Genomic DNA, 21,969 nt, shown 5'->3' with positions numbered 1-21,969 from the left:
TAAAAATGTTTTACTTTTTTTTTTTTACTTGTTAATATTTTTTTTACAATTTTATTTCATGTTTACTTTTTTCCTTTTTATTTTTTTATACTTATTTAACTTACTTTTTTTGAATATAGTATATGTTTTTTTATACTCTTTTAAGTTATTTTATTGGTGCATTAATGTCACAATCCATGCATTTATTCTGATGGTGACTTTGCATAATATTATGTTTTTTTCTTAACACCAGAGTGGGGGAAGTGTGTTTTAAACCAGAGGTTCTCTTTAAAAATGTTTTAGTTTTTTTTACAATTTAATTTAATGTTTTCTTTTTCCTTTTTATTTTTTAAAAATCTTTTACACTTAATGTAATTTTTCATATAGTTTTTTTTTACCCTTTTAAGTCATTTTATTGGTGCATTAACGTCACAATCCATGAATTTATCAGCTAGTTGGGTGTTCAAAGTCATTAAATATATACAATGTAAAATATTAAGTATTAATATATTATATTAAATATTATATTAAATATATACAATATATACAATGAGCATTTATTAAAAATGTTGTTTTTTACTTGTTAATATTTTTTTTTACAATTTAATGTTTTCTTTTTTCCTTTTTATTTTTTTACACTTATTTAACGTATTTTTTTTCAAAATAATGTTTTTTTTTACCCTTTTAAGTCATTTTATTAGTGCATTAACGTCACAATCCATTCATTTATCAGCTAATTGGGTGTTCAAAGTCATTAAACATATACAATGAGCGTTTATCTACCACTTATGACTACAAACGTTGGCGTACAAAGGATTCTTAGAACATACAAGAGAGTCAATAGAGCCTGAGTCTACAGTACGTGTAAATTAACAGCAGCAGTAGCACAATGTATCCATTAGGTGGTGCCATTTCTCATTTTAAATCAGCAGTATTACCAAAACCGACACTTGAAAATTGTCAAGATGCTTCAGTGATTTTACCTTTAATTTGTTGATCCCGATTATAATCACATTAAAACTTAACATTTCAGACATAAAATATAAATAATTTGTGAATGTAATGAACACCACCACAATAAAAACATTTGTGCTAATTAAATATTTATCTCAGCAAGCTAGTATCGATCTGACACCGATGCTACCCCGACAAGTGAAACGGTCGATCTTACCTGCGAGCCTTATACTTGAATTCTTGAATCAGTAAACCCATTGTTGTTGAATCTGATGAATCTAATAAAACAAAAAAATGACAAAGTTAAAAAAAAATCGTATTGCAAACGCAGTGAAATCCGTTTGTATTTCTAGCTTGGCTAGCGAGCTAGCTACATAACTAGCTTGTAACTAGCTACATAACTAGCTTGTAGCAAGCTAGCTAGCTACATAACTAGCTTATGACTTGCTTAATTCCTAGAAAACATTTTCCAAGGGCAGTGATTAAAATACAAAAACACACATTTATTGGCATGTATGTGACATTCTGCCCACTAGGGGACAGACTTTTGTTTCAACAGAGTGGGGCGTTCCAATCCCACCACGTCTACACTCCATGGAGGAGCCAGGAAAAGGAGGGAGGCCTGTGGATGAGCGATACTGTAAATTATGGTATCAATCCAATACCGAGCAGGTACAGGAACACTATTTTTTTAACAATACTAATACCGTGATTGCACAATGAGCAAAATAAACACAATAGTGCTACAATAAAATAAAAATCGACGAGAATTGATACTAACTGCTACTAAAACAATCCCGGTATCGATATGATCGATATTTGTCTCGACCCACCCACAACAGCGATAGGGCTTCAAAATAGGACGTGGAAGAGGAATAGAGGACAGAAGCAAAAGCAGAGCCACCAGAATCAAATTTGGACCTAACTTACGAGCCTTGTTTCTTTCATCTTCCTTTTGTACTTTTTTTGTTGTTGTTTTAAATCTCGCCAAAAAAAACTCGTACAAAAGACGAGAAGAATGCGTCGAGAAACAAAATTATAACTTTGTTGTCATTTGAGAAGTGGCACGCGCTAACCGCCAACCGGACTATTTTAACGTCTTTCTGATTAGCATTAGCATAATGTTTTGACAAACGTTACAAGTAAAGACTTGGTCCCATTTGAAGACATATTTTTGTAATAGTTGTACTATTCGGAGAGCGAGAGAGACAGTGAGATGACACCGCTGGTTGGACTGCTGCTGATGGCGGTGCTGTTGCACTTGAGCACCCAGGCTGGGACGGACAGACAAATCAATCCTGAGGTAAGTCAGTACAATATCATAAGGTTATTGTGGGATCATATATCCACATATAACATCAGGGCTGTCCAAAGTGGTTCTAATATACAGTAATAATATCATAAACATAAAAAAAAACAAGCTATCGGGCTAAACAGACCTAGAGCCGCACTTTGGGAACCCTTTCTCTATAACTTTTTCCCCATAAGAAGAAATTGAATAACAGTTCAACTGTTGCCATCCTATAACTTGCAAGTATGAAAATGTAATCATTTTAATATTAAGTCTTAAATACAACAGCGTATTAGGGCTACATTCAAAATACAGTCAGACAGTAATTTGACGAGAAAAAAGTTGTACATTTAGAACAAAAAAAGTTGTACATTTATGCAAAATAAAGTCGTACATTTAAAAGAAAAAAGTAATATATTTATGAGAATAAAGTTACAAATTAACGACCAAAAAGTTGTACGTTTATGAGAGCAAATTTTTTTTTTTTTAAAAAAAGGTACATTTCCGACAAAAAAAATGTCATTTACTTGAAAAAAAAGTTGTACATTTATGAGGAAGTCATCATTTACAGGAATAAAAATTTACATTTGAGGAAAAAATTTGAAAAATGTTGAATTTTTGACATTTATGAGAAAACAATTTATAATATTACTTTTTCCCAAGGCCAAAGGTCATATAAGTCATCTCAGACAATACTTGTTGAGACTTTTTCTCGTAAAATGATCGACTTTATTATTGCAAATGTAAAAATTGTTCTTGTAAACCTACAAATTTATGCTCAGAAACATTCAAGAATGAAGTCATAAATTTACATGAAAAAAGTCGTACATTTGTACGAATAAAGTTGTAAAAAGTCGCCAAATGTCACATAAGTCGTCTCAGGCAATGCCTGATAAGACTTTTTTCTCGTAAATTTACAACTTTAATATACTTAAATATACGAGAATTAAGTCATAAATTTATGAGAAAAAGTCGGGAGTTTGTACAAATAAAATAAAAATAAAAAATAAAATAAATTTACAAGAAAAAAATATATTTATATATATATTTATATTTATGAAAATAAAGTCTTAAATTCATGAGAATAAAGTTGTAATTTTTTTAGAAAAAAAGTAAAAATTCACGGGATTAGTCATAAAATTTAAAAGTTATAAATTTGCTAGAACAAAATCATAAATGTACGAGAATAAAGTTGTAAATTTAGGAGAAAGAAAGTCATACATTTGTACGAAGTCGTACGAAGTCGTACGAAGTCGTACGAAGTCGTACGAAGTCGTAAATAGTCGTAAAAAGTCGTCTCAGGCAATGCCTGTTAAGACCTTTTCTCGAATATTTACGATTTTATTCTCGCATATGTAAAAAAAATTTTTTACTCTCAGAAATATACGAGAATGAATTCGTAAATTTATGAGAAAAAGTTGTAAATTTGTACAGTTAGTCATAATTTCATGAGAAAAAAAGTCAAATTTCGAAGGGAAAAAGCCAAATATTCGCAAATTTAGGACAAAAAATGTGCGTGAATTTGCAAAATAAAGTTGTACATTTGAGAAAAACGTCATGAATTTGAACAAAGTCATACATTTATGAGAATGAGGTCATTAATTTGAGAACAAAGTTGTAAATTTACGAGGAAAAAAGTAAAATTAGTGAGAAAAAAAGTCATTACATACGCCCGCCCTTTTTTGATAGCCGTCTCAGGCAATGCCTGTTATGACGAAGTATTAAAATAATGTCAGATTTTGATAAAAGAAAAAAAAATTTAATATGAGAAAAAAGTTGTAAATTTACTAAAAAAGACTCTGACAAATACAACTATGACAAAGTTGAGCTGTGTTTTTTTTCTTGAGATACATACAACGTCTCCACATCAAAGTGGCCCCTCGCGTCCTTTCATTCTTCAGTGTGTGGCCCTCAGTGGAAAAGGTGTGGACAGCCCTGCCTTAAAAGGAACCTTAAGCGTTTTAGGACATGCTTATATATGTATATATAAGTCATAACAGTGTTTTTATAGTCCAAACTAATAGAAGAAGAGAAGCTGGTAGATCATATCAACACAAGTCGCTTGACGTTGGCACTAAACAACACGGGAAGGGGCCTTGACCCCGCTTGGGAGGAAGCAGCCCATAATGACGACAACGCTCATGAAAAGGCTGAGAAAGTGCTGAGAATGCAAAAGCAGGGCAGCAAATGGGGAGAAATCTGAGTTTGTGTTGTGGTCGGGGGCCATTTTTGTGGGACTGTTAATATTTAGGGGGGATGGGGAGATGTAATTGTTGACATCTGCCTTGAGTTACAGCTCAGCAGAGCCGGAGAGGTTCTCCAGCTGTGGAAAAACACTAAGATAAGAAGCAGCGTCATGCCGGGTTTGCTTCTTTATTCATCATACGACAACTTATTAGCTTTTTCACTCATTACAGCATGAAATTGCATCATGAAACGTCCCGTGCGGGGACTTGGATGGATGGATGGATGGAGCGGTGGTGCCAAACGTCTTTTGTCATTATTATTCCAGCTGCGCCAGTGCAGGAAAGTTACACGAGTTCGGCTGACCTACATTCAGCTGCCGAATGAAAAGGCACAATTTATGATTCGAATGTAAACACAGCAGCTGGCTCGACACCAAATTCATAAGCCAGGATTGAAACCAGAGATGATCCAACAGTAAAGTTGGCAAAGGTCTGCATTGTCTGCAGTTAAAGCCACCAAGACATACAAAAAGCTGCTCACAATCAAGAGAGTGGGAAAAACCATTACAGTTCTTGGTTAGAGTACGCCTTGGTTAACATGTTTTGCTGAAAATGTACGCCAAAATTTGACCTCTGTTTGCGTACACTGTGACAATACTGTGTTATTCATACACTATGTGAGTCCAACTGTGTTTTTTTAGTGTATTAATATCACTAAATGTCCTTGTTAGTACATGGAAACAGGAACCCAAAGTCAGTGACGTTGTCTGTCTGTGATGTCATCAACGTTGACTCTCTAGTTGTTTGCTAACTTTTGCTAACAGTGACGTCACAAGACTCCAAAATGTTAAGACTTTTAAGAAAAATTGGGGAAAAAAACATGCAGTCCTTGGTTAGCATATGCCCTGGTTAGTGTCAAAATTTTGTCTTGGTTTGTGTACATTGTGACAATGTCGAGTTATTCATATGCTATGTATTTTAATCACTAAATGTCCTTGTTAGCACATAGAAACAGGAACCTAAAGTCAGTGATGTTGTATGTCTGTGATGTCATCAACGTTGACTCTCTAGTTGTTTGCTAACTTTTGCTAACAGTTACGCCACAAGTCTCCAAAAATGTTAAGACTTTTAAGAAAAATTGGGGAAAAAAACATGCAGTCCTTGGTTAGCATACGCCCTGGTTAGCATCAAAATTTTGTCTTGGTTTGTGTACATTGTGACAATGTCGTGTTATTCATACTCTATGTGTTTATGTATTTTAATCACTAAATGTCCTTGTTAGCGCAAAATGTTGCAATATGAACAATTAAAGCCACAGAGATTCCAAATTTTGATAGTTACTTTTAAGAAAAATTGGGGGAAAAAACTTGGTTAGCATACGCCCTGTTTAGCATTACAGTTTTGTCTCGGTTTGTGACTATTGTGACAATGTTTTGTCCCTATAAACCCTATATGTTTTTTTATGTATTTAAATCACTAAATGTCCTTGTTAGCACATAGAAACAGGAACCCAAAGTCAGTGACGTCGCCTGTCTGTGATGTCATCAATGTTGACCTTTAGTTTGCTAACTAAAACACTTAGTCCCTAAAATATGTCAATATGAACAATTAAAGCCACAGAGACATTCAAAATCTACATAGTTACTATTGAGAAAAATTGGGAAAAAAAACATGCAGTCCTTGGTTAGCATACGCCTTGGTTAGCATTACAATTTTGTCTCGGTTTGTGTACATTGTGACAATGTCGTGTTATTCATATATGTGTTTATGTATTTTAATCACTAAATGTCCTTGGAAATAGGAAGGGGAAGAAATTTCCGTCAATTGTCTATGATGTCATCAACGTTGACTCTCCAGTTGTTTGCTAACTTTTCCTAACAGTCACGCCACAATTCTCTAAAATGTCCAAAAACAGAGACATTCAAAATCTACATAGTTACTTTTAAGAAAAATTGGGGAAAAAAAAAACATTCAGTCCTTGGTTAGCATACGCCCTGGTTAGCGTTACAATTCTGTCTCGGTTTGTGTACATTGTGACAATGTTGTGTTATTCATAAATGTGTTTATGTATTTTAATCACTAAATGTCTTTAGAAATAGATAGGGGAAGTCCGTTCAGTCACTTGTCTATGATTTCATCAACGTTGACTCTCTAGTTGTTTGCTAACTTTTGCTAACAGTTACGCCACAAGTCTCCAAAATGTTAACGCACAACACGTTTTTATCGTTATACATATAAAACAATGTAAATAAACGACAAACGATTGAACACTTAAGGTTACTTTTACTGAAGACGTGATTGTTGACAAAGACGAGACGTGCCAGCAAGATCAACACAGACACCACTGATACTTTGTTATTGTTATCAGTGGTATCAGGTGGTCTATCAGAAGTATGGAAGCTGTTGAATTCAGCGTATCGTAGATGCTTTTATTCATTCATGTTCACCGTTTGTTATGAGGGCCACATTGTTTCCTTTAATAGCAAATTATAGCCAAATTATGTTTATGTGTTAACTTTGTGAGTGGTCAGCACGTCCGTCCCAGTGCGATAAACACTCATGACCACCGGATACGGACTCTGAAGTCATTTCCTTTGCTTTGTGGTTAAGACAGGAAGTGGTCTTTTGCTTTTTTACAACTCAAACAGTTGAAGAAATGATCGTTAAATGAGATCATTTCATAGAAGACTGATGAATATCCAGCGAGGACAGTGAAGAGGCTGTGGCAGATGACAAAAGAAGGCACTGTGGCCGTGATTGATGGCATTTTTTTTTTTTTAAAAGAAAGACGGAAAATGAAGGCGTCGTCCATGGATATAGAACCGGATGTAAATCATAGCCACATCCATACACAGATCATGTAGTGTATGAACAATTCTATACATTGTATCAGTAAATCCTTGCTGGGTATTCAACAATCTGATGCTGGTCGACACCAAAATTGAAGTGAAATTAGTATTTTTTTTGTCAATATTTTACTGTTTTTACAGTAGTTTATCACAGGCATTGTTGACATCTCAAGTGGCATATTAGTTCTTTTTAAATTACTTGAGATGTTTCATTGTATACAACTTTAAATTTAGATTATAGTATGTATATAGACTTGTATAAAATGTACAAAAAGCCTTGGTGGAAGATACAGTTTATAATTTTATACTAACAAAGCTGGGAATGAGTGGAATAAAGACAGGAAGGAAGGAAGGCTGCTTGGTTTTTTTGTTTTTTTTAGAAAGACACACCCCGGTCATAAACAGTGGGTGGCCTGAGGGCAGTATCCCTGATGAGTGATTGATGTTGTTACAGGAAATGAGGTCATAATTAAATCCCTTACCTCATTGAGAAGAATACTGGCAACTTCAACTGTAGGATTAAACACAGTAAATACACAATATACATCGGATAGTATAGTGTTGGAATGGTGTGTGCTGCATGCATACCCAGCATGCATCAGTTCATCTTTCCATTGGCTCAGTCGGGATGGAACAAGTGAGTGTCTTTTGGTACTGACACTGTCACGAGGGGGTGGTGGAAGTTGGGGAGGGTGGGGGTGCGAGAGCTGATCTGGAACATAAAATGCAAGAGACACTCTCGTGAACAAAAGGTAGTCCAAAAAAATCCCCAAATGATCTTGCTAAGTGTTAGCATGCTAGCAGTTATAATGTTAACATTAGCATAGTAGCATTGTCTGCCATTTTTATGACTGAACATATGCAGACACTTGGCATTACCATGCTTGGTGTAGCAAGTTAACATTAGCATTGTTAGCGCATTAACGTTAACATGGTACATTTTTGTTGTTGTTTTAACAATAAGTAGAACTCTTTGTAGAACACTTTGAGCATGCACTCTTAGTATGTTAGCATGCTAACATTAGCATCAAAGCAATTTTGCTGTTTTCTTAAGTAGAGATGTATCTAAACATTTAGTTACCACACTTAAATTTCATCACATTTCTGCACAATTTCAATATTTTAGTATTAACATACACACACTTAGCACTACCATGCTAGGTGTTGTATGCTAATGTTAGCCTAGTAGGATTTTTTGCCTTTTTTTTTCCAATGTAGAACTCATAGGAACACTTGACTGATTGTTATCATGCTAATGTAGCATGTTAGCATTGGTAGCATGCTCACTTTAGTACAGTAGCATTTTCTGACAATTTCAGGAATATATACACAGACACTTAATGGTACAATGCTAGGTGTTGCATGTTAACATTAGCATTGTCGGCATGCTAACTTTAGCATATTGAGCATTTTTTCCATTTTTAGAACTCATAGGAACACTTTGTGCTATGATGCTAAGCTATGATAAAATGCTACTATACTAATGTTAGCATGCTACCAATGCTAACATAGTAGCATAGTAGCATTTTCTGCCATTTTTACGAGTACATGCGCAGACCGATGTTAGCATTGTTAGCACGCTAATAAATTATAGAGGCATTTTGGTCGTTTTCATAAGTAAACGCACTTCATGCTAGGTGTCATTTTACATTTTAGATTTCAGCTCAGATTTACTACTTCTGCTTTGACGCTCCTGCTCATTTTTTCCTTTCATCAATAAATGAATGTTACACATTCACAGGCAATGTCTACAGACATCATACAGTTCATTATGAAGTCTTTGATGTGTGTGACTGTGCTAGTAAATGGCTAACCTTTTGACTCGCTGGTGTATTTGCTGTGTGACTTGACAATAAAGCAGCCAGGGGTCAAGTACAAACATTTCCCAGCACCACTTACACATAATTCTACTTTAAAAGGCTTTAACAGTCATCTCATGTGTAAATAGTGACTATTTCCACTTCCTGCCACCTTTCTCAAGTCTCAGCTTATTATGGCTGTAAAAATAGCATCAGTTTGTAAGTGAATAAGACTTTTTTTTGTCATGTTAAGGATGAATCGAGAGCCCTTAGTTCAAGTCAAAACAAGTACCCAGTGTCACACAACAGCAGTCTTTTGAGTGAGGTGAAAAAAAAAGTGAAAAAAGTTTCAAGTTGAGCCTGAAACAGCCTTTGCCTTATACAGAACAACCTTCATAGTTGGAAACACTTTTTTTCCTGTTGGATATGAGTCAGTTCCACGGTTCAACTGTCACCATCAAGAAAGCTTTCATGTTAAACCAGGGCTGTCCAATATGCAGCCTGGGTGCCATTTGCAGCCTGAGGTTGTTTTTAAATTTGAGAAGAAAACAAAATAAAATTATAAAAGTCAGTATTTTTAGAAAAATTGGTTGCGGGAATAATGTCAAAATATGATATTTATTCATATTATATATTTATATAAAGTCATAATTTTATGAGAAGAACATTTGCGAAGATTATTTTAAAAGAAAGTTAAAATATTTGGAAAATGTAAAAAAAAATGTTTTTTTTGACAAAGCTGAGATGCATTTTTGTCTTATACAATAATCCCTCGTTTATCACAGTTAATTAAAGTATGATTCTGTATGAATAAACAGAATATTTTATGTAGTAGAATCATAGAGAACATGTTTATGACCTTCTGAGTACCACTTTTATCATTATTAGAGCCCTCTAGACATGAAATAGCACCCCTATAGTCACATTTACACTCATATTACCCAATATAGTAGTTAGAATCAGACGAAATAAGCTATTGGTGTTCATGTGTGTTTTCATAAAAGTCTTCCATAAAAGTTGATGGAAGTAGCGCAAGCTAATGTTAATGTAACAGTATTTTAGTATTTTTTTAATGTATTTTTCTTGCTGTTCCACGCTAATATGTACCGCATTCTGTTATCATAATTCCATATCCTCAGTTTGTCATAACCTGGTCGACATAACTATCTGTTTATGTTTGCTTCAGATTGATTAGGTCCGGCGAGGGCAGGGGTAGGCAACCCGTGGCTCCAGCACCAGGGCTCCTATTCTCCTTATCGTGGCTCCTTTTGGTCATGACAAAAAAGTTATTTCTTAGTGTTATTATGATACATCTTGAAGTTCGAAATGAAACTTTTACATCCATTTTTGAGCTGCACATTCCGCCATCTTGTTCCCACATGCATGCTTGTCGTATAAGACACAAGACAGTGAGTCTTTATGTCCACTGGAGCCTCAACCAGAAAGAACTCATTGAAAGGCAAAGTCTAAACACTGGAACCTCCACGATTTAGACCTTTCACGGCCCCAGAAATGTTACACGGCGTTTGCTCCAGGCCAGACTCGATCAAGTGGTATAAGAATCAGGTCTATCAGCACACCCGTGTGAATAAATCATGTATACTGTATGTTTAGTTTAAGCACGCATCAGCAGCAGATGGTCTTTTTGGAGTGGTTATTGACAGGCTCTTGGGTGTGGTCCCAAGTCTCCGGGGGTTTCCATGATAGAGGGCAAAAAGGACAAGGGGTGGAGGCGAGGACAGAGACTTTGAGGTTTGGATGCAACAGGGAAGAATTCCCTTTTAAATTACTGACTGACACTTGGAGCCGCGCTGGAGACATCTGCTGAGGTTTTGTCTGCATGAGTCTCACCCTCTGACACTCCCTTTGGGTCTTTGCTCTCTAAACATTTGTCATCTAAGGCTTAAAATAAATATGACGTGGATAAAACATAAATCATTTTCTTTATATGATGTTAAATACCCATTCAAATGAGGTAAACAAAACCTCAGGATGAATAGATGTTATGCTAACGTAACATAACAAACATACCTGGGAGGCCCAATAGGCTAAATCAATACAACAAGCCATTCAGTCCGACAAGCAAGTTCACCAAACTCCCGATCTCATTCCACATCATTAAATCCAGTGAACCATATAGCGGTTCTTAACGCTAACGTTCACGCTGTGTTTTATGACAATCCATATCGCAGCACTAGTCAAACTTTTTTTTTAAAAGTACGGTAAAATACGGTAATATTTTAACAATTAATAAATTAAATAATATATATTTTTGTGTCTTATACGACAAGCAAAAATATTTTTATCAAAGCTGTTTAACAACATTTTGTATTAGACTGTTGATAAATATGTGTACAAAAACGTCAACACGTTTGTTATTAGTCCGGAATTTATGGTAAATGTCGAAAGCCCACACAGTTTTTAATTTATTTGAAAATATAATAATAATTATATAAAATAATAAATAATTATATATAATGATATGTGTAATATAATGTAATATTAATATATAATAATAATATAATATACATATAATGATATGTGTAAAAGTAAAAAAAAATAATTCTAATTTTAACACTTTTTAACCAAATTTTTACTGTTTAATCAACATATTAAAATTAAATTAATTTAATTAAATTAAGCAAATTAAAGACTATAAGCTGCTTAAACAACAATGCAGCTAATTTATGGGTGAAAGAAATACATTTCCCATGATGCTGAGAGTGCAGATTCAGGAAGTACTGAAGCAGACATTTATATCACGTTTTAAAGCAGCGATTGTCTTTTGATCTGACAAATCTTAAGTAAGTTTGATCAAGTGTAGAATTACCGCAACAGATGTGTGTGTGTGTGAGAGTGTACTTCTGCCACTACAAAGTGCCATCCATCAGTGTGCAGTTGCATCATCCTAATTTAACAACCGGGTCACTTCCACTCCTTTTAGTGACTTTTTAGTACAAAATATCAACATTAACAATGCCTTAGTGTTATTTTTCTTGGCATTTCAGTCTGAGAAGATGTGTGTGGGGGCGAAGTGGCAAGCAAAGCCGCTGGCGTGTGTCCACATGTCGAGGCAGCACCGCGGTTAAATGGTTTTTGCAGGGGAACTTCAGGTCAAGTTCAACCCAAAGAACTCGATGACCACGTGAAATCACACAAGTTGCTGTGACTTCAGTGGTGTTAATGTTTTACCCAAAAGTGGGAATTTCCTTAGCGGGTTTCTGGCTTGGTGGGTTTTGTCAAAAAGCTGAGCTGTCTTTGTTTGTTGAATCCGGAGTTTCACTAAGTTCTCCAATGGCTTTTGGATTCAGTCACTGGATGGAGATGTGCCGAAGGGGCTTCACGTGATACGCTGTTCTGTTTGTTTGGCACCAGAAGGCTTACTTTGCACGCTAGCGTGGAATGTGCTTTTGCAACAGCTGCACTCAATACATCAACATCAGGCTCTCGTGATTCAGAAACAAAACAGAATCAAAACACTTCCTGGTTCAGGTTCAACACAAAAAAACATCACGTGTCAGTGTTGCAAGGGGTGTTTCTGAAGTCTGTTTTGAGTTGAATATTTTTATGAGTAATATTTGCTGTGTTTTGTTTTTTTGCAGTCATGGCTGCAACAATATGGTTACCTTCCCCCGGGGGACATGCGGACCCACAGTCTACGCTCCCCTCATTCCATCCCCTCAGCTATCGCCGCCATGCAGAGGTTCTATGGTCTCAAGGTCACCGGCTCGTTTGACACCGACACCATAGAGTGAGACTGCAGTTATTTGAATTACAGTACTGTGAAAAATTATTTGTCACACTGAAATGTTTGAAATCATCAAAATAATTTTATAGTTCATTAGTCAAACTCAAGTCAAGTTTTTAGTAGACTGGAGAAGTCATGCTCCCATTTATGACAGCAAGTCTTCCAGGTCCTGATGCATCAAAACAGCCATAGACCATCACACTACCACCACCATATTTTACTGTTGGTATGATGTTGTTTTTTCTGAAATGTGGTGTTACTTTTACGCCAGATGGGACACACTTTTTCCAAAAAGTTCAATTTCTGTCTCATAAGCAAAAGAGCCCCGGACCATCACACTACCACCACCATATTTTACTGTTGGTATGATGTTGTTTTTTTTTAAATGTGGTGTTACTTTTACGCCAGATGGGACACACTTCTTTCAAAAAGTTCAACTTCTGTCTCATCAGCAAAGCAGCCCCGGATCATCACACTACCACCACCATATTTTACTGTTGGTATGATGTTGTTTTTCTGAAATGTGGTGTTATTTTTACGCCAGATGGGACACACTTCTTTCAAAAAGTTCAACTTCTGTCATCATCCATTTATGCTTCTATTTATCACAGCAAGTCTTCCAGGTCCTGATGCATCAAAACAGCCATAGACCATCACACTACCACCACTATATTTTACTGTTGGTATGATGTTGTTTTTTTTTTAAATGTGGTGTTACTTTTACGCCAGATGGGACACACTTCTTCCAAAAAGTTCAACTTCTGTCTCATCAGCAAAGCAGCCCCGGACCATCACACTACCACCACCATATTTTACTCTTCTGTTTCTGAAATGCCAGATGTAATGGGACACACACCTTCCAAAAAGTTCAACTTCTGTCTCTTCAAACCACAGAGTATTTACCCAAAGGTCTTGGGGATCATCAAGATGTTTTCTGGCAAAATTGAGACCGGTCTTAATCACAGCAAGTCTTCCAGGTCCTGATGCATCAAAACAGCCATACACCATCACACTACTACCACCATATTTTACTATTTGTATGATGTTCTTTACCACAACAACTTTTGTCTCCTCAGACAATAGAGTATTTTCCCAAAGGTTGAAACAAGCCTTAATGTTTTTATTCAGCAGTGGTTTTGGTCTTGGAACGCTGCCCATTTGAGGCAGGTGAGGCCTGCGGGGTCTTTTGTGACCTTAGATGAGTCATTTTGGTTGGCTGGACACTCAAGATTCACCACTACTCCATTTTTTGGCCATTTGTGGATAATCACTCTCACTGTGGTTGGCTGGAGTCCTAAAGTTTTAGAATTGGCTTTATAACCTTTTCCAGGCAGTAATGTTGGTTTGGATTTTTTTTTATCGTTTAATAATGAAACAGAAATAATTGCATTTTATGTTCAGGTGTATTGTCATTGACTAATATTTACATTTATTTGGTGATCTGAAACATTTGAGTGTGACAAAAAAATAATAAATTGTGAAGGGTGCAAATGCTTTTCCACACTACTGTGTATGATATATTAACACATTACCTTTATGCACCGGTGGTGAAATATACGCAGGGCCATGAAGAGAGCACGTTGTGGTGTGCCGGACAAATTTGGTGCCGAGTTGAAGACCAACCTGAGGAGAAAGCGTTACGCCATCCAGGGCCTGAAGTGGACAAAGAACGAAATCACATTTTCGTAAGTGGCTCAGAATGTTAAATGTAAAAAATGAATTTCAACCAATAGGGGGGGGCGACATTGAACGTGTCCATTCATTTTCAATGTGAAAAATGTTGCCGTGAATTTTGAATTATGGAATTATGATGTGGGAATCTTACAAAAGAGCTGAACATGTTTATGTTTGGTGACAAAAAAATAAAGATAAATATGATGAAGACTGAGAATTGAACCAGCAAACATCAGGTTGGGAGACAACCAGTCACGCTATAAAATAAGTGGAAAATGTTCAAGGATTTTTCATAAATTATTGGACATACAATGTCAAAAAAACCCAAGACATTTTCTGTCCTGCCTTTTTTCTATATTTTCAAATGGGGGGGGGGGGGACTGGGTGTGCTGGTAAAAATAACAAAATTTTCCTTATTTGCCCAATACTTTTAACTTTGAAAAAATACAAAAACGTCAAAACAAATTGACAAAAAATACATGTTATTTAATTAATTATTAATATATAAAATATATTATTACATATACATACATATTACATAGATTAAAATAATAAAATACAAAAACTTTATACACTGTATAATAAAATCTATTAAATATCATTTTAAATATGAATAAATATAGTAATTTTATATATATTATTTAATGTTTATGATTTAAAAATTATATAATATATCAAATATATTACTACATATACATACATATTACATATATTAAAATAATAAAATACAAAAACTTTATACAATGTATAATAAAATCTATTAAATATCATTTTAAATATGAATAAATGTAATAATTTAATATTTATTATTTGTTTTTATGATTAAGAAATTTTCTGCGTATATTGATGTCTCGACCTAATTTGACACGCAACATGCGGCACCCCCCAGGATACAGAACTACACCCCAAAGGTGGGCGAGTACGAGACCCACGAGGCCATCAGGAGAGCCTTCAAGGTGTGGGAGGCGGTCACCCCCCTGCGCTTCCGGGAGATTCCCTACCATTACATACGGGACAAGGTGGAGGAGTTTGCCGACATCATGATCTTCTTTGCGGAGGGTTTCCACGGCGACAGCAGCCCCTTCGACGGCGAGGGAGGCTTCCTGGCGCACGCGTACTTCCCTGGGAACGGCATCGGCGGCGACACCCACTTCGATGCCGCTGAGCCTTGGACGATCGGAAACCGGGACCTGATGGGTGAGACTTTTGTGTTCTTCCACCTGTACTGACAGGAAGTAGTCCTGGCGCTGGTGTGACTTCATTCCTGCAGCCGTGCTACAGAAACAGGAAGTGGGCTCCTCGAGTCAATGTGACCTTCAGATGTTTTGGGATATTCTGGCCAGTCATGGGTTTGTTAGTCACTTCCAAATAAGACTAAGAGGAACACAATTACACATCTAACTCCATCATGTGAGGTACACAATGCATTTTAACCTAGGAAGTTGCCCAGCATGCCTTGTGGGTTACAAGTGATAGGCAATATATAAAATATATTATTACACATACATACATATTACATATATTAAAATAATAATAAAATACAAAAACTTTATACAATGTATAATAAACTATTAAATACCATTTTAAATATGAATAAATATAATAATTTAATACATACTATTTAATGTTTTTGTTATTTAAAATCATTATATGATACATAATAATATAATAAACAAAAAATATATATAATAATGTAAAATTATATATTTTAGAATTAATGTGTTATATTATTTTATTATTATATTATATATATAATAATATATATTATTTAATGTTTTTATTTTAAAAATCATATAATACATAATAATAAAATATATATAATAAATAAAAAATATATAATGTAAAATTATATATTTTAGAATGAATGTGTTATTTTATTATATTATGTATATAATATATATATATATTATATTAAATGTTTTTATTTAAAAAATCATTATATAATACCTAATAATAAATTAAAAATATATAATGTAAAATTGTATATAATTATACAATATACATTTTAGAATTAATGTGTTATATTTTATTATTATATTATATATATAATATATATATATTTAATGTTTTTGTTATTTAAAAAATCATAATACATAATATAATAAATTACAAATATATAATAATCTTAAATTACATATTTTAGAATGAATGTGTTACATTATTTTATTATTAGTATTTTATAACATGTTTTGCATGTGAATACACATGCATGTATTGTATATGTGTTTATTCCTACACCTGCGTCGTCGGGGCTGTGCAGTTCCATTGTTGGTTGCACCGTGAGAAAGGGAAGCGTATCAAAGCGTTCCAAGTGACACTGGCCATAGTAACATTCGGGGGTAAAAATGAAAAAATGAAGACATTTGGACTCCCAATTCGCTGCAGTTGTCCACCTTCTTACTTGTCTTGGTGCCAACAGGAAACGACATCTTCCTGGTGGCGGTTCATGAGCTGGGCCACGCTTTGGGTTTGGAGCACTCCAGCGACCCTTCCGCCATTATGGCTCCTTTCTACCAGTGGATGGACACTGAGAACTTCATACTCCCAGACGATGACCTCAGAGGCATCCAACAACTTTACGGTACGTCAGAAGAAACCTCCATCCGAGTCCCGGGATGAACTTTAACCTGGCCGGACTGCCACTGAGAACCCTTGTCTTCATTCGTTTTAGGCTCCGGTTCAGGACCTCATCCTCCGTTTGTAACGCCACGTGTACCGACGGAAACAACTCCCGGCTATTCCCCGGATAGGCCTCGCTTCGGGCCGAACATCTGTGAAGGACACTTTGACACCATCGGGATCCTCAGAGGGGAAATGTTTGTCTTCAAGGTACCGCACGCGACCTTCAGAAGGGATTTCTGTCTCCTTAAATTGATAGAAAACGTTTTTTTTTTCCACTCAGGATAAATGGTTCTGGCGAGTACGTAACCACCAGGTGATGGATGGCTACCCCATGCCCATCGGCCACTTCTGGAGGGGGCTACCTTCTCACATCAACGCCGCTTTTGAGAGGGAGGACGGCAAATTCGCTTTCTTTAAAGGTTTCATTTTCACGCTTATTTTTCGTCCTCTTTGAAAGAAGAATACTCACCGATATTATCTCGTCCGTCAGGTGACAGGTACTGGGTGTTCACGGAATCTCTCCTCGATGGAGGATACCCCAAAAGTATCAAGGAAATGGGGAGCGGCCTTCCCAAAGATCGCATCGATGCGGCGCTGTACTACACCCCCACTGGCCAGACCTTCTTCTTCAGAGCTAGCAAGTCAGTCTTTTTGGGGGGGGGGCGAACTGAAAAAAATTTAAAAAACAGCAAAAAAATTTTAGAAAAAATAGCTATAATTTGATTAGAATAAAGTCAAAATATTAAGATACAAAAGTCATCACTTTAGGGAATAATATGGAAATATTATAAAGGAGAAATCAAAATGGAAATATTATAAACATTTTTTTTCAAAAGTAGTAATTACAGATGTCTGATATTGGCTTTTTTTTTTTTTTACTAAAAACAATATTGTCCAACTCTCAATTTCCAATACCGATAACATTTTGGAAAATTTGTTTTGCAAAAGAAGTTCAAATATTACTGGAATAAAAACAAAAAGAAAAAAATTGATAAGAAAGTTGAAAAAAAGTGGAAAATTTAAAAAAAAAAGACAGAAATAGAACAAAAACAGCAGTAATTTTCAAGTTGTATTCCTCACATAAATATCAATAAATAAATATAATATCAATAACATAAGAAAACCCATAATATGAGAAAAAATAATCAGTCATTTTAGTAGCATAGGCATGAAATATTAAATAAAATTATGCTTTTATAAAAATGTTTATATGATGAGAAACAAACAAAAAAAGGCATAACTTTTGGAAAATTTGATCGGGGAAAAAGTTATAATATAAAATAAGGAAGAAGTTATAATATTATGGAAATAAAGTCGTAATATTATTGAATTAAAGTCATAATATTATGAAATTTGAAAATTTGATCAGGGAAAAATTTATAATATTATGGAAATAAAGTCGTAATATTATCGAATTAAGTCATAAGTCATAACTCCAAGATGAAAATTTATAAGTAAAAATTTTAAATGTATAAAAAAAAAAAATCTGTAAATTTTTTGAAAAAAATCAAAACTTCTTAACAAGCCTGATTGAGTTTAGATTTCATTGTGACCGCCATTAATTTCTGTTTTAAACCTTCCTCTTTTGGAAAAGAAAAACTTTAATCGATGAACATCCAGCAGCAACACAACATTTTGACATGACAACAATTTTGATGAAAAATAGACGGAACCAAGTTAGTTTTCTCTGCTGCCGCCATGAACTATAAATATAATTTTTTACAAATGCACCATTTTCTTTTTTTTGACCAATTTAGAAGATAATTTGCGTCAACATACCCTGTATCGTCATTCAACTCACAGTGGTATCTTTTATTCCCGCAGGTATTACCGTTTTAACGAAGCCTCGAGAAGTGTTGACGACGGTTATCCGAGGCCGATCAACGTCTGGCAAGGAGTTCCCGACAATATCAAGGCAGCCTTCATGAGCAAGGATCAAGGTGAGTGTTTATCTGCACCCTGACGGGCTTTCGAAGTGGAACCCGTTTATGGACTGGTGCATGTCTACATCAGCACCACTGAAACCAGCACTTTTATTTTTCATCCTTTTGCTCCATTTTAATATGTTTTATTTTCATGTGTTTTATTCTCTACCGATAAAGCTTTGCCCGTCAACCTGCGTGTTCTTCTCTTGAGAGCGTCCTGCATTTTTCCTATATTTTCAAATGGGGGGGGGGGCTGGGTGCGCTGGTTAAAATAACAGAATTTTCCTTATTTTGCCCAATACTTTTACTTTGAAAAAATACAAAAACGTCAAAACAAATTGCCAAAAAATAAATGTTATTTATTTTTTTAATTATTAATATATAAAATATATTATTACATATGTATACATATTACATATATGAAAATAATAAAATACAAAAACTTCATACAATGTATAATAAAATCTATTAAATATCATTTTAAATATGAATAAATATAATAATTTTATATATATTATTTAATGTTTTTATTATTTAAAAGTTATATAATATAAAATATATTACTATATACATATATATTACATATATAAAAAATAATAATAAAATACCCAAACTTTATTCAATGTATAATAAAATCTATTAAATATCATTTTAAATATAATATTTTTATATATATTATTTAATGTTTTTATTATTTAAAAATAATTATATAATATATAAATATATTACTACATATATTAAAATAATAATAAAACTCTACACAATGTATAATAAAATCTATTAAATATCATTTTAAATATGAATAAATCTAATCTAATATTATTTAATGTTTTTATTTAAAAATAATTATATAATACATAATAATAATATAAATATAATAAATAAAAATGTAATATAAAATTATATATTTTAAAATTAATGTGTTGTATTATTTTATTATTAGTAGTGTTTTATAATCTAATACAATTATTTGAAATTGTATTTTATTTATTAAATATATATTATATCTATTTTATATATTTGATTTCATTTGTTTATTTCTATATATATATATTATACAATGATATTTCATATATTTGATATTTTTATAGTATTATAATTTAATGTATATGATATATATTTGTGTATATGCCGCATGTGAATGTGTATTTGTACTTGTGTTTTGTCCGTAGCGTACACGTATTTCTACAAAGGCAATAAATACTGGAAGTTCAACAACCAGATGATGCGCGTGGAACCCGGGTACCCCAAGTCGGCGCTGCGTGACTGGATGGGTTGTCCCAACGAAGACCCCAAAACGGACGGAGGACGCGGCGGCCACGACACGGACAAGGATCGAGACCACAACGACGACGACAAGGACCGAACAAGAGACAGGGAGCGGGAGAGAGAAAGAGAACCCGAGACCAGAGTGGAGGAGGATGCCGAGGAGGAAGAGGATACGGAAGTCATCATTATCGAAGTCGACAAGGAAGGCGGGTCGGGGAGCGGCACGGGCGCGGCGGCCGTGGTCATTCCGTTGTTCCTGTTGGTGTGCGTGATCGCCACGCTGGCGGCGTTGGTGTTCCTGCGTCGCTACGGGACTCCACGTCGGCTCCTCTACTGCCAACGTTCCTTGCTGGACAAAGTCTAGAGGATGAGGAGGGGGGGTTCGGGGGAGGGGCGGGGGGAGTTAAGGGGGGACGGGGACTGAAGGAGAAAGAAGTGGAAGGAAGGTTGAGGAGCACTTAAGGTTGGAAACCACTGCAAGCGTCGTCACTTCCACGATGTTCTCCGTCCAACACTTTTTTAAATTTTGGCCTTTTGCGGTTTTAGTATCGGCTGACGTCATTGGAGGGCCTCTTCGGGGTTGTCGTTTTTTGAACCTTCTGATAGGACGAGCCAGTGTGAAGCATAAAAGTGATCCAAGTGTCTTCCCCCTTTGGTTATATCCATCCTGATGTTGTCATTATTATTCCCAATATGGCTACCATTGCTGGTGTCTTGTTTTTTTTGTACATTGTCATTAAAAGGTCCTGCTGGACAGTGACATACACTTTGGAAAGTGGCCTAATTTTATATGTTGGTGAAAACTTGACTCTTTTTATTTCATCCTCAAATGAAAAAAATAAATCAATTGATGTGAAACAAGACTCGGATTTGTACTTCTGATTGTTTACAGTCAATCACACCGCCGTGATATCAGCGACACTGCAATAATGCATTGTTGTCATTCAGTCATATTGGAGGCTTTTCCAGTATGAAGTACCTTTTTAAAAGGTCATGCCACAGTATCAAAATAGGATTCAGGTCAGGACTCGGACTAGTTCAATCCAAAGTCTTCAGAGGTGGACTTGCTAGTCTGAAGAACCCAAGTCGGTTTCAGTTTGAGGTCACCAACAGATGGCCGGACGTTCTCCTTTATCAGAATTTATGGTTCAATTTATCACAGCAAGTCTTCCAGGTCCCGAAGCAGCAAAACAGGCCCAAACCATCACACTACCTCCACCATATTTTACTCATTGGAGTTGGTTTCAGCTTGAGGTCACCAACAGATGACCGGACATTTTCCTTTATCAGAATTCATGGTTCCATTTATCACAGCAAGTCTTCCAGGTCCTGAAGTAGCAAAACAGTCTCAGACCATCACACTACCACCACCATATTTTACTGTTGAGGTCACCAACAGATGGCCGGACATTCTTCTTTATCAGAATTCATGGTTCCATTTATCACAGCAAGTCTTCCAGGTCCTGAAGCAGCAAAACGGCCCCAAACCATCACACTACCTCCACCATATTTGACTCATTTTCTGAAAAGCCAGATGTAATGGGAAACTTTGGTTTTCTGGCAAAATGGAGACGAGCCTCAATGTTTGTTTAGCAGTGGTTTTGGTCACGCCACAGCATCTCAATAGGATTCAGGTCAGGACTCGGACTAGTCCAATCCGAAGTCTTCAGAGT

At 35.2% G+C, this 21,969-nt stretch overlaps 1 protein-coding gene across 1 annotated transcript; it reads left to right on the top strand.

The window, feature by feature from the left end:
* The first annotated feature begins 1,795 nt into the window (after window positions 1-1,795).
* mmp14b (matrix metallopeptidase 14b (membrane-inserted)) lies at window positions 1,796-21,159 on the top strand. Its single transcript, XM_058069112.2, has 10 exons — window positions 1,796-2,236; window positions 12,661-12,809; window positions 14,369-14,491; window positions 15,370-15,677; window positions 16,900-17,061; window positions 17,152-17,309; window positions 17,383-17,521; window positions 17,593-17,743; window positions 18,927-19,042; window positions 20,200-21,159. Exons 1-10 carry the CDS (start codon window positions 2,150-2,152, stop codon window positions 20,658-20,660), a joined length of 1,854 nt encoding a protein of 617 aa, XP_057925095.2. The 5' UTR covers window positions 1,796-2,149; the 3' UTR covers window positions 20,661-21,159.
* The last annotated feature ends 810 nt before the right edge of the window (window positions 21,160-21,969 follow it).

The sequence above is a fragment of the Doryrhamphus excisus genome, linkage group LG6 (genome assembly GCF_037039965.1).
Source record: "Doryrhamphus excisus strain RoL-2023G ecotype Guam linkage group LG6, RoL_Dexc_Guam_v1.1, whole genome shotgun sequence".
Lineage (NCBI taxonomy): Eukaryota > Metazoa > Chordata > Actinopteri > Syngnathiformes > Syngnathidae > Doryrhamphus > Doryrhamphus excisus.
The sequence above is the reverse complement of the archived record's forward strand: the minus strand, read 5'-3'. Positions and strand labels throughout refer to the sequence as shown.